The 13,202-nt window shown below is 41.1% G+C and overlaps 1 protein-coding gene across 1 annotated transcript in view; it reads left to right on the forward strand.

Annotated features, from left to right (window-relative positions):
- Window positions 1-2,084: 2,084 nt before the first annotated feature.
- The window catches only part of KCNAB1 (potassium voltage-gated channel subfamily A regulatory beta subunit 1), a 365,847-nt gene continuing 354,729 nt past the window's right edge, over window positions 2,085-13,202 (forward strand). The window contains exon 1 of the mRNA XM_019731967.2: window positions 2,085-2,425. Within this exon, the coding sequence (XP_019587526.1) occupies window positions 2,139-2,425 (287 nt within the window). The 5' untranslated portion in view covers window positions 2,085-2,138. The remainder of the gene's footprint in view (window positions 2,426-13,202) is intronic.

Genomic DNA, 13,202 nt, shown 5'->3' on the forward strand with positions numbered 1-13,202 from the left:
GAATCCCACCCAGCTTCAGGGGAAGGGAAATAGATCACCTGTCAATGAAAGGAGTGTCCAAGAACTTGAAGGCCATGTTTTAAAACTGCCACAAGTAGATAACTATCCCCATAGTGTCGTAGAAGAGGAAACAAAAGCATAGTGGGCTTATGTAATTTGCCTAAGATCGCAGAACAGGTAAGTGATGGAGTTAAGATTCAAGCCCAACAGTTTGACTCCAGAGCAAAGCTCGCAAACACAACAACACTGCCTCCAGGGAACTGTGAAGCCCCTTGGCTGAATGAGCCCCACCTCCCAGTTCCCCTGCAGAGCCCTCTATTGACACAGGTCCTACAATGTCAAACTGGGAGATGGTTTCCAGAGTCTACAGTTTGGGGAGACTGTTGCTATGGATACTATGTTGCCAGAGCTCTTCAATGACTCAAGGAATGGAGGGCAGAGAGAGGAGTTGGAGAAGCTGCAGCAGCTGGTGCTAAAAATTCCTGAGTCCCCACAGCCTCAGGTGAGGCAGACCTGCTATTGGTTGCAGCTGCCTTCTTGCCTTTTGATAAATGTTTCAGGTTGCACATTGCTTGGCAGTCATGGTTATAATCCTAGACTGCCCTGGATACTAATATTAAACAGCTTTCACCTGAATACAAAAGAGTCCGTGTGGTATGATTTTCTGTCCCCTCATTCTTGGCTTTGATTAATTAGCAGCCATAGGCGTCCTCAAAGACATCTACATGCTTTCCAGAAGCACTACCTCTTCAAGAAGAACCTCCTCTTTTCTCCTTTCTCTCTTGCCAGTTTGAGTCTATAAGACCTTACTATACCTCAATGATTTTTAATGTGCGATCTCGCATGAACAGAGAAATTCACAAACCTTCCTGAACTCAATTTTCTTTTTAAGCAAGAGAAAATAAACACATTTAATAATATATATGTGTGGGGACTACACATACCTGAGAGAGAGACCCTACATGCACCGAGGTTCAGGGATAGAAAGGGCACATGGGTACATAAGACATTCTGAGCTAGGGAGTAGGTAATGTACTTTGAGGGCTTCAAAGGGTCGTGGCCCTGGACTCTTCATATGCAGCTAATACTGAGGCAGCTGATGCAGGAGGAACTGAGGTTGATTAGGGGGTCACCAAACAACTTTGTGATGGACCCTTAGGTGGGCACAGACATCTTCGTCCCCTGAGCTAGGACAGAGGTCAGATCGGCAGGCATGTGTGGGTCAGTCCCATGTATCTTAACCACAAGGGCCATTAACTGTACTTTCCATTTGTAGAGCTAGTTTTCTGTGCAGTGGGCATTACCTGCCTCGTTCATACCAGCACACACCCAGGCTCTTACCACTTCCTCTCATTCTACTATTTTTTTTTTTTTCACTCCAACTTCAGCCTCGGTCTCCTCAATTATGAGATGAGTCTCCGCTTCCATTCATCAGAAGCATTGAGAGGGTCAATTACTGAATCCATTATGGGGGACTTACCAGTTTTCCATTTGGAATGAGAGAATATTTGACATACTAATGTGGTTCACTGACATTCAAAAAGCCTCCCTCTCCCAAAGGATTATAAAATAAATTAAAAATATTATTTTAAGGCTTACACAACATGAATAATCTTCCCTTTGCATCGATATAGTTAAACTTATTTGAGGAAGTCCACATTAAAACTTTTTAAACTCCAAGGGAATCTAAATAAGAATGGCTAATGAGGCATTAGACGTCTTTTTTTTAAATGACTCTAACATGATGCTCAGATATAATTTATCAAATCCTAATGATCTAAGTTTCAGAGTTATCGTTGTGAAATGAAGCAGAGGTCCTTACTTTGCAGAAGAAATAGCACTGCAAAACTTTCGTATTACAAAGTGGTTGGGGGTTGTTTTTAGAATGTCCATGTTCCGACATATCACGGGGTGGTGGCCGCCTTAGCTCTACCTCAGGAAAGTTAGAGATAGCCTTTCATCCCCAGCCACAGACCCGGCTCAATTACAGCTTTGTGGCAGGATAAGGTTAAGGGGATTGGGGCGGGGGTGGGGGAGGGCACGGCAGACTACGGAGGCAGAAGCGGAAAAATCAATTCAAATTACTTTCATTACAGTGACTTAGAGTCTTCTCTGAAAGACAGACGGGAACCTCCAGGATGCTGTCAGTCCCATCCCGGCCAGTGGGGAATGAGGGCTCAGAAGGGAACACCCCCAAGTTAAAGAAACAATCTGGACTTTCCGTAGGGAGCAAAGACAAATCTCCCAAGAAAGCCTCAGCAAATGCAGAAAATGGGAAAGACAGCAGCCTCAGCCCCTCTGGGCAAACCCAGCTCAGGGCGCGGCAACTGGCGCTGTTGCGTGAAGTGGAGATGAATTGGTACCTAAAACTCTGCAACCTGTCCAGCGAGCGCAGCGCCGCCTGCACCACCGGCATGCCTCACAGGTAAGCCTCCTCCCGCTCTGCGGGCCTCAGGAAACGCCATTTGAAAGTGCTCCCCACAGTAAATGCTTTGATTTCTTTTCCCGCGCTGCTTGAGATCTTAAGGGCTCTAATTGCCTTTCAGGTGAGTGACTTTAAAATGTGTGTTACCACAAAGTACAGGAACTTGTTGAAAATGGCAACTAATGCACCCTGGATTGTTATGGATTGTTATTCAGGAAACACCCCGCTGTAAGAAGGCAGTAGACACTCAAGAGCTGACAGGAAGAAGGAGTATGGCATTAAGATTTGTGTTAAAGTGAAAATCAGAGGCGTTCAAAGATTGCAGGAAAATGCCCCCTTCCAAACAACAACCAGAAGACTGCAATCTTTCTGCACTTCCTTTACCTTGAGGACTTGGGGATGAGGGAGGGAAATGTGTTTGCCTGTTTGAAAAGTGGGCGATTGGGTAGTGTGAACTTGTTGAATAACTTAGTTTGGCAATGGGGGTGCAGAGTAGAGCACATTGACCCCTAATAAGGTGGTCTGAGCCCCTTGACTAAGACACTTTCTTTTTTTTAAAGAGGTCATCTAACATAAATCTCTATAGATTCTCTCTCTCTCTCTCTCTCTCTCTCTCTCTCTCTCTCTCTCTCTCTCTCTCTCTCTCTCTCCATCCATCCCTCCCTCCCTCAGTCTTGGCTTCAAATAATACAGAGGAGGAATTATTATTTCACAAATCTCAATGGTATAAGGCAAAATGTACTGAGTAAAAGTGTCTGGAGTCCTGAAATTTAAGAATTCTTATTCCCATAATTGCTATAAAAAATCTCTTAGGAATTAAAGATAATTTTGCAAAGACAAGTATTGTAAATATAAAGCCTAAAATAACTATTTTCATTAAATGGTAATAAAAATCCATTAAAAATGAAAAATGGTTCCAATGAAATGGCTGCAGTATGGAAAACTTCTGTAGAGACTGTGTGGTAGCATAGAAATCCTGAAATTTATCAAAGCACCCCCGTGTACTCTGAGATGCCCCCATTTTTCTATTTCTAATCCCCAAAGGAGACTATAGGAAAACTTATTTAGCAATTGAATTAACTGATGCCTATAGACTAAAAACTTGGACTACAAACTTAAAAATGTCCCAAATTCCATTTTTCCCCTTCCAAGGCAGGAATAAAATAGACAGTTCCAAATCTAAGTCACTATTTAAAAATCAACATTTAAAAGATAGAATGAACTTAAGTTTCTGGAAATGTGTTGTGAAATACATTTACTATTTATGGGCAGAGTGATTTGTCTGAAGCTCTTGTAAGCTGTTATGTCTACATTTAGTGTACATGGAGGAAGGACCCAAGAATGGTGTCAAAGAAAACTTGAATGAACTGTCAGTGTTGGGAATGTACTTCGTATTTATATATCTTAAAGCTATCATTAAAGAGCTTCTGGAAAAAGAGTTAAGTAGCAAAAGAAAGTCTTGATAATGGTTTCCTTCCATACACATTTTTTAACTTACTCTAGGCCAGAAACTTTCCTCAAAGGAGTCTAACACAGGACTATAAAATTCCTGCTCTATTATCTGACATTGGAATAACATTTATTAGGTCAGAGGGGTAATATTAATTAAGGTAACCAGGTTTAGCCAGCAACTTTTGGGAAAAAACAAACCACTACTCTTTTTCTGCTTTATCCAAGCAATAACAACTTGTCCTGTAATCAGAATTAATGGTTTCCCTGGTAATCTTGAGATCATGTTATTAATCATTGCTTCGCAATAGCTTTGTGAATCCCTTATTTAATGAACGTGCTAAAGAACAGAGAAAGTCATGTCTTACATTATCAAAGATTCAAAATGTCTCCTTCCCCCTTATTTTTACAAGATGATTGTTTCCGGTAGACTAGTGTGTGCAGTTGGAACTTAGTCCATTTATAAATTAGATTTACTGTAGAGCTCTATGTGTGCCTATCTCAGAAAAAGGCTTTTTTTTTTTTTTTTTTTTTTTTCTCATTGCCAGCTCCTTTGTTTTTTACACCCCAAAGATGGAACTACCTAGGTCAGTTGAGTCCTTGAGGTTGCTCAGAACAGTGACAATGATGATTGGTACAGTCCCTTCAAATTATGAAGAAGGCAATAGAACATGCAATTCCCCAAGCCACCTGTTTTTCTTTCATTTATATATGTTAACTGTGAAGAAGTTACAGAAAGTTTTTCTGGACTTCCAGTTGTCCTTCTTCTAACAGCATGGTCCAAGAGTGATGTCTCCATTACAGACCTGTATGTAGAAGATAAATATGACGAATGTAAAGTATGAACAAATATATCTATCTGTGAAACCGAAACCTTAAATATAGGATAGGATATAAAATGGATTGAAGAGTCCTTGAAGACCTTACACATTTGCTATGGGCAAGAATTCTATGGGTTGTTGGTTAATGGCCATCAACAGGGAATTGCTAGAGTTCTCTAACTCCAATTTCTTTTCTGAGAGAATGGAATGAAAATATTTTACAACAGGTTAATTCTAGTTCATAAGGGATTTGAGGATCGCCTTCGACCCAGATTCAATGATAACCTTTATTTGAAACAAAGGATATCATTAACTGATTGGAAGAAAGCATTAGAAATAGAGAGGGGTCCAGCCATCCTGGAATATTTCACAAATAAAATTTCAGGAAGCAGAGTAGAGATGCACACTGGTCTTGTGGTAAGTGGTTCTGACCCCCTTTCTGGGGCTGTGTCTACATAGGACTATATATTAAACAATCTAATATAATTTGCTTCATACTGATTTATTGGCCATTTTGCAGAGTTGTCTGATTATCCTGCAAGGCTGATATATTTTATATGATGGCTCATTCTTTTGCACAGTGAGGGAGGGTGGTACAGGGGACAGAGTCCTGAAGTTGGAGGCAAAGGATTGGCTTTTAGTTCCTGTGTAACTGGATATGATTTTTAAAAAATTTATTTGTTGTTTTTAAACAACTATTTTTAAGGTTACAAAAGTAACATCTGAACTTGGTAGAAAACTTTAAAAACAAACATATGAAGAGGAAAAGGCAACCACTGCTAATATTTTGCTGTGCTCTTCCCAGCCTTTTTAATTGGAGTCATACTAAATATTGTTTTCAACCTTTTTTCACTAAATATTATTTCAGTCTAGTTTATTATTTCTTTCTAAGGACTACATCTTATGACTATGTTATTGCTTAGCTTTTCTTATTTTGTTTACTATTTACATTATTATAAATAATGTTATAATAAATAGCTTTATAGAGATATAAAAAAACATATCTTTGGTTATTTTCTTAGGTTCTATTTCTGGAAGTGGAATTAAAGGGTGAATATCATACATATAATATTACATGTACATATATGCATACATAAATATTTATTCTTTTTAAAATATAGCTAACATACAATATCATATAAGTTTCAGGTGTACATTATAGTTATTCAACATTTATATACCTAAAGAACTGATCACCATGATAAGTCCAGCAATTTAAAATCCGTTGAGCCACTCTATCTTTTGATTGGAACATTTAATCCACTTACATTAAAAGTAATTGTTGATAGATCTGTAGTTATTGACATTTTGTTATTCATATTTTTTTATTTTATTTTCATCTAAAGAATTCCCTCGAAGATTCCCTGTAATACAAGTTTGATGGTGATTAACTCCTTTAGCCTTTTCATGAGAAGCTCTTTATCTGTCCTTTAATTCTAAATGATAGCTTTGCTGGATAGAATAATCTTGGTTGTAGGTTCTTGCTTCTCATCACTTCAAATGTTTTGTGCCAATCCCTTTTGACCTGCAAATTTTCTGTTGAAAAATTACCTGATGATCTTATGGGAGCTCCCTTGTAGGTAACTAACTGCTTTTCTCTCGCTGCTTTTAAGATTCTTTGTCTTTAAACTTTGGCATTATAATTATGGTGTGTCTTGGTGTGGGCCTCTTTGGGTTCTTGTTTGGAACTCTCTGCACTTGTGTGTCTATTTCCTTCTCCAGGTTAGGGAAGTTTTCTGTCATTAATTTCTTCAAATATGTTTTCAATTCCTTGCGCTCTCTCTTCTTTCTGGTATCCCTATGATGTGAACATCGGTATGCTTGATGTTTTCCCAGAGGTCCCTTAAAATATCCTCATTTTTTTGGATTCTTTTTGTTTTTGCTGTTCTGATTGGGTGTTTTCTGCTACCTTATCTTCTAAATTGTGGATTCAGTTTTCTGCTTCATCTAATCTACTGTTGATTTCCTCTAATGTATTCTTCATTTCAATTACTGTATTCTTTATTTCTGACTGGTTCTTTTTTATATTTTCTATCTCTACTTTTATGTTTCCTATCATTTTGTTGAAGTTCTCTCTGAAATCACTGAACATCCTTATAACCAGTGTTTTGAACCCTGCTTGTCTCCATTTTGTTTAGTTCTTTTTCTGGGGCTTTGTTCTGTTCTTTCATTTGGGACATGTTTCTTTGTCTCCCCATTTTGGCTACCTCTCTGGGTTTGTTTCTATGTATCAGTAGAGCTGCTATGTCTCCCCATCTTAGTAAAGTGGCCTTATGTAGTAGGTGTCCTATGGGCCTCAGTGACACAATCTCCCTGGTCACCTGAGCTGGGTGCTCCAGGTGTGTCCTCTGTGTGGGTTGTATGCGCTCTTCTGTTGTAGTTGAGCCTTGGTTGCTGTTTGCACGTCAGTGAGAGGGATCGACCTTTGGGCTTATTGGTTGTGAGGACTGGCTGTGACTACAGTGGAGGCGCTGTGCAGGGGTTGACCCTACAGAGCAGGGTTTACTTTAACAGATTTTTGGTGCCTGCCCAGTCTGCTTTTTGCATGTGTTCTTCTCGGAGGTGGCCAAGTGATGCTCTGGCTTGGTCTGAAGCTGATCACTGGGAGTACCAACTCCAGAAACTCCTGGGAGGGGGCCCCGCCACAAGCCAAGTTCAGCTGTATCCTGTGCCCCTCCCAGGATGAGCCACAAACCCATCCACAGATGGCTGTCAACTGCACAGGGCTTGAAGGTGCCTTGAGAGACCAAGCTGCAAACCGAGGCCAGCTGCCACTAGTGCCAGACTTGGGGCTGCTCAGCCAGAGGTATGATATACGCCAAAGCCAGATGCTGCTTGTTTGGGTTTTGTGACCTGTGAGTTTTAGAAAAGTCTATAGCATGAGCCAACACAGGCTGTTTGGATGGAAAAGCCACTGGAAGTGGCTTGGGTGTGCCTGAAAGTTGGGTGCAGCTGGGTCTCAGGACAAATGAATGGTGTTAGCCACATTGATGGAGATTCAGATATGATGGTGCCCGTGCCTGCACACTGGTAGCAGGGAGGGCTCAACAGAAAAACAATGGATTCTGCCATCCCTTTACTTTCCATCTATGTGTGTCTTTCCATCTGAAATGAGTCTCTTATAGGCAGCATATGTAAGGGCCTTTTTAAAATCCATTGAGCCACGCTATCTTTTGATTGGAGCATTTAATCCACTTACATTAAAAGTAATTGTTGATAGATCTGTAGTTATTGACATTTTGTTATTCATATTTTTTATTTTCTTTTCATCTAAAGAATTCCCTCAAAGATTCCCTGTAATACAAGTTTGATGGTGATTAACTCCTTTAGCCATTTCATGAGAAGCTCTTTATCTGTCCTTTAATTCTAAATGATAGCTTTGCTGGATAGAATAATCTTGGTTGTAGGTTCTTGCTTCTCATCACTTCAAATGTTTTGTGCCAATCCCTTTTGACCTGCAAATTTTCTGTTGAAAAATTACCTGATGATCTTATGGGAGCTCCCTTGTAGGTAACTAACTGCTTTTCTCTTGCTGCTTTTAAGATTCTTTGTCTTTAAACTTTGGCATTATAATTATGGTGTGTCTTGGTGTGGGCCTCTTTGGGTTCTTGTTTGGGACTCTCTGCACTTGTGTGTATATTTCCTTCTCCAGGTTAGGGAAATTTTCTGTCATTAATTTCTTCAAATATGTTTTCAATTCCTTGCGCTCTCTCTTCTTTCTGGTATCCCTATGATGTGAACATCGGTATGCTTGATGTTTTCCCAGAGGTCCCTTAAAATATCCTCATTTTTTTGGATTCTTTTTGTTTTTGCTGTTCTGATTGGGTGTTTTCTGCTACCGTATCTTCTAAATTGTGGATTCAGTTTTCTGCTTCATCTAATCTACTGTTGATTTCCTCTAATGTATTCTTCATTTCAATTACTGTATTCTTTATTTCTGACTGGTTCTTTTTTATATTTTCTATCTCTACTTTTATGTTTCCTATCATTTTGTTGAAGTTCTCTCTGAAATCACTGAACATCCTTATAACCAGTGTTTTGAACCCTGCTTGTCTCCATTTTGTTTAGTTCTTTTTCTGGGGCTTTGTTCTGTTCTTTCATTTGGGACATGTTTCTTTGTCTCCCCATTTTGGCTACCTCTCTGGGTTTGTTTCTATGTATCAGTAGAGCTGCTATGTCTCCCCGTCTTAGTAGAGTGACCTTATGTAGTAGGTGTCCTATGGGCCTCAGTGGCACAATCTCCCTGGTCACCTGAGCTGGATGCTCCAGGTGTGTCCTTTGTGTGGGTTGTATGTGCCCTTCTGTTGTAGTTGAGCCTTGGTTGCTGTTTGCATGTCAGTGAGAGGGATCGACCTTTGGGCTTATTGGTTGTGAGGACTGGCTGTGACTACAGTGGAGGCGCTGTGCAGGGGCTGACCCTACAGAGCAGGGTTTACTTTAACAGATTTTTGGTGCCTGCCCAGTCTGCTTTTTGCATGTGTTCTTCTCGGAGGTGGCCAAGTGATGCTCTGGCTTGGTCTGAAGCTGATCACTGGGAGTACCAACTCCAGAAACTCCTGGGAGGGGGCCCCGCCACAAGCCAAGTTCAGCTGTATCCTGTGCTCCTCCCAGGATGAGCCACAAACCCATCCACAGATGGCTGTCAACTGCATAGGGCTTGAAGGTGCCTTGAGAGACCAAGCTGCAAACCGAGGCCAGCTGCCACTAGTGCCAGACTTGGGGCTGCTCAGCCAGAGGTATGATATACGCCAAAGCCAGATGCTGCTTGTTTGGGTTTTGTGACCTGTGAGTTTTAGAAAAGTCTATAGCATGAGCCAACACAGGCTGTTTGGATGGAAAAGCCACTGGAAGTGGCTTGGGTGTGCCTGAAAATTGGGTGCAGCTGGGTCTCAGGACAAATGAATGGTGTTAGCCACATTGATGGAGATTCAGATATGATGGTGCCCGTGCCTGCACACTGGTAGCAGGGAGGGCTCAACAGAAAAACAATGGATTCTGCCAGCACTTTTGTCTGGGAGAAAGCTGCCCCTCTAGCCCTTGCTTTGAAGCCAGACAACTCAGTTCCTCCCTTTATGTCCCTGGAGCCTTTTGAGCTGCTGCCATAACACTGAAGCTCAGAGTGAGTGAATCCATCAGTGAAAAAGTCTATGTGTGGGCCCTTTAAGAGGAGCACCTGGGAGTACAGCCACCCTCTGGCTCACTCAGCCACAGTACCCTCTTGTTTTAACAGCCAGAAGTTGTGGGGACTTCCCTCCCAGGCACTGGTACCCTGGGCTGGGGAACGTGGTGTGGGGGTGGGACCCTTCACTCCTCTTGGGGGGCCACTGCAGCTGAGATAACCCTCCAGGTTTTTAATGGTCAAACATGGGTGTGGGATCAGCCCATTCCACATCTCCTCCCTGCCTACCAGTCTTGAGGTGGTTTCTTCTGTATATCCTTAGTTGTAGGGCTTTGGTTCAGCTGGACTTCAGTTTATTCTGAATGATGCTTGTTCTGTAGTTTAGTTGTAATTTTAATGTGGTCATGAGAGGAGGCAAGCACAGTGTTTACCTACTCCACTCCACCATCTTGACCGGAAACCCATATTTATTCTTAATGTAATTGTTTTCTGGAAATATTTTCTCAGTGTACCTTCCCACTGGCAATATTTGAGAATGCCTGTCTCATTGCTTTCTCTATACTACATAGTATTTATGTGGAATCTATAACATTGAGTTTTATTGTTAAATTATTGGGTAAGTTAACTAACTTTTCTGAAGTTAATTTCTGAATCTCAATTTCCTTTATTGCAAAAGAGAACTAAAAGCATCATAAAGGACTGTTACAAAAATTAAATGAAATAATGTACAAGTGGTTTGAAAAGAGTAGTGTGCTTTGCTTTCAAACTGAAATAAGTGTTGAGATGAGATCCCACATTGTACATATTGTATTTAAGGCTTATGAAAATAATTAACGATGAGGTGACTCTTAACTTATCTGGCAAAAATGTGCACTTCACCTAGCACACCACAGCTTAGGGTACAGCTGTCCTCAATTAATATTTATGAGAGATCATTCTGTGTTCTTACAGAGGCTTTTTAGAGATTCATACCATCATCATCCTCTTGGGGAAAGGTGACTTGGGGATAGAATACAAAGAGTTTTTAAATACTATCAGTGTTAACATTCCAAACCATAGCTGACTGAACATATTAGATTGAAATGACTGGGTACATTTAGTAGGACAAATCCACACATGAATGAACCTTTAGCTATACTATTTCAATAGTGATTTCTACCATCTTAAAAAATGTTTCTTTTCTAACTAGAGAGTAGTTACACTGATCCTCATTTCTACTATTTCCTCTTTGCTATCAAAACTCCCTGGCTTCCTAGAAACCATGTACTTCTACTTGCTGCCAGAGGATCACATGTGGTTCTATGTGAGGACCGGAAGTTCTCCAAGGTGAATTTTGGTGCATTCAGTTCCTGTCAGCAGGGAAACAGGTGACCCATGAGCTTAGCAACGTGGCTTGTGATGCAGAGAGAGCTGATGTTGAGAATCAAGCCTAAGGTCTGTGCATGAACATCCAATAAGCATTGTGTGAGCAGCCTCTTTCTACAAGGCCCTGTAGCTGACACAAGATAGATACAGCCTAGGGGAGATGAGACACATGCATAAATAAGAGATGCTATTCAAAAGGTCATAACAAAGAAAGGAGTGAGTGCTCCGAACGCAAGTGTTAGCTTTGGCAAAGAGAAGTGTTGATGGAGACTGGTGATAAAGAACACATCTCTGGAGTCCTGTGGTCTGCAAGCTACATGCCAGCAGCACCACCTACAGCTGGGCGGGCCCCTTGCTTGACAGGCAGTTGGCTTGGGGGTTAGGGCCACAGATCCTGGAGCCAGGCTGCTGGGTTCAAGCCTTGGTTCTGCCACTAACCAGTGTGTGACTTAGTTTCTTCTGCTATTAAAGGTGGGTAATGAGAGTACCAGTGCTGTAGAGTTATTATGAGAATTAAATGACTGAAATAAGTAAAGCACCTGGACTAGGGCCTGGCACATGGTGTATTATTATATAAAAGCCCTAAGCATAGTTCTGACACGTGGTCCATGCCCTTGTTATTGTCAGGAGACTGTAATTTGATCTACCAAAATTAGGGATGCCTCCCCTTTCTGGAGTGGATTGACTCTGGTCTGATTCCATCAATGGGTGTAAGAATAGCTCAGAAGACTGCTGTGAGGATTCCATGAAGTGATGTAAAACGTTTGGTGTAGATTGGACACTCAACCAGTCTGGGTCCTCATCTCTTCTCCCCTCCTCTACTGATCTAGAACATAGTGGGCGGCATCAGTAAAATGGTACCGGAAACAGTATAGAGTGATGGAAATGAGGTATAATGGAACAACTAAATTTTTGAGCCAATCTTTTTTCTTAGAAAATACTGTTGATTAGATTATTTTCTTATTAAAGAGAAAGCTCTTCCTTTTCTAAACGATGATACATATTTTTTAAATCAGGCATGCTTTCTTTAAGGTTATAAGCCTTAGAATATTTATGAGAAGTTCCATTGAAGTAGGAGCATCTTTCCAGAGGTGTTAGAATATGAGGCCATTTTTGTGTAGTTTACTATAATTTTGACACGTATTAGAAAGATTGCTTCCTAGATTATTGTTCTGTTGTTTTGAAAGTAAGTGCAAATCTTAGATTATTGAAAGACTGGGTGAGGAGTGAGAGGGTAAACATCAATCAGACAGGAATTAGGTTTCCAGAAAGTTCCCAGCATCCCAGCAGCACCCCTGGGGATAGGTGAGGGGGTGGGGTTGCACTGGTCTCTATGATGATTATGGTGTTTTTTGTTTTGTTTTGTTTTGTTTTGTTTTGTTTTGTTTCGTTTTGTTTTTACTTAAAGACCATGAAGCCGTCATTACCCTGTGCAGCTGTGCCCCCAGGGTGGTCAGCTGAAGTAGACATCCCTGAGCAGGCATCCTCACCCCACAGTAGGAGCCAAATACATAGGGGCTTGCTTCCGTCTTTATCCCTGTAACTGCTTTTCAGGATATTTTGGGAAAATTGAGGCAGTTCCCAGTTCTATATTCCTGTTGGTTGGGCCATGTTTGTGTGTGTCCAGTGCCTTCTGAAGGACTATGGACATCTTGAAGGCAGTGTCTGTTTTAGTCTTTAGAGCTGCCCATAGGGTTCTTTCCTAACTGAATGTTAGTGGATTATATACAGCACAGCAGCTTCGGCTTCTCTTCTCCTGATGTCCTCTGCCTTTCAAGGGCCAGGCTTGTGTAGTGGAAGGAGCATTGCTTGAGGGTTTTGGAGTCACGATTCAAATCCCATTTTGCTCTGTGACCATAATAAGGGTTTCAAGTTCTCTAGAACTCAGTATGTCATCTGTAAAATGAGAAGTCAGTCATGATGATGTCTTGGGCTCTTTCCAGCTGAGCCTCCATGGTATAATAATGTTATAATCCAGACCAAAGGGGCAGAGATTGATTTCCTGAGTACTGACCTTTATTAT

This window comes from Rhinolophus sinicus, linkage group LG01 (genome assembly GCF_036562045.2).
Source record: "Rhinolophus sinicus isolate RSC01 linkage group LG01, ASM3656204v1, whole genome shotgun sequence".
Taxonomy (NCBI): domain Eukaryota; kingdom Metazoa; phylum Chordata; class Mammalia; order Chiroptera; family Rhinolophidae; genus Rhinolophus; species Rhinolophus sinicus.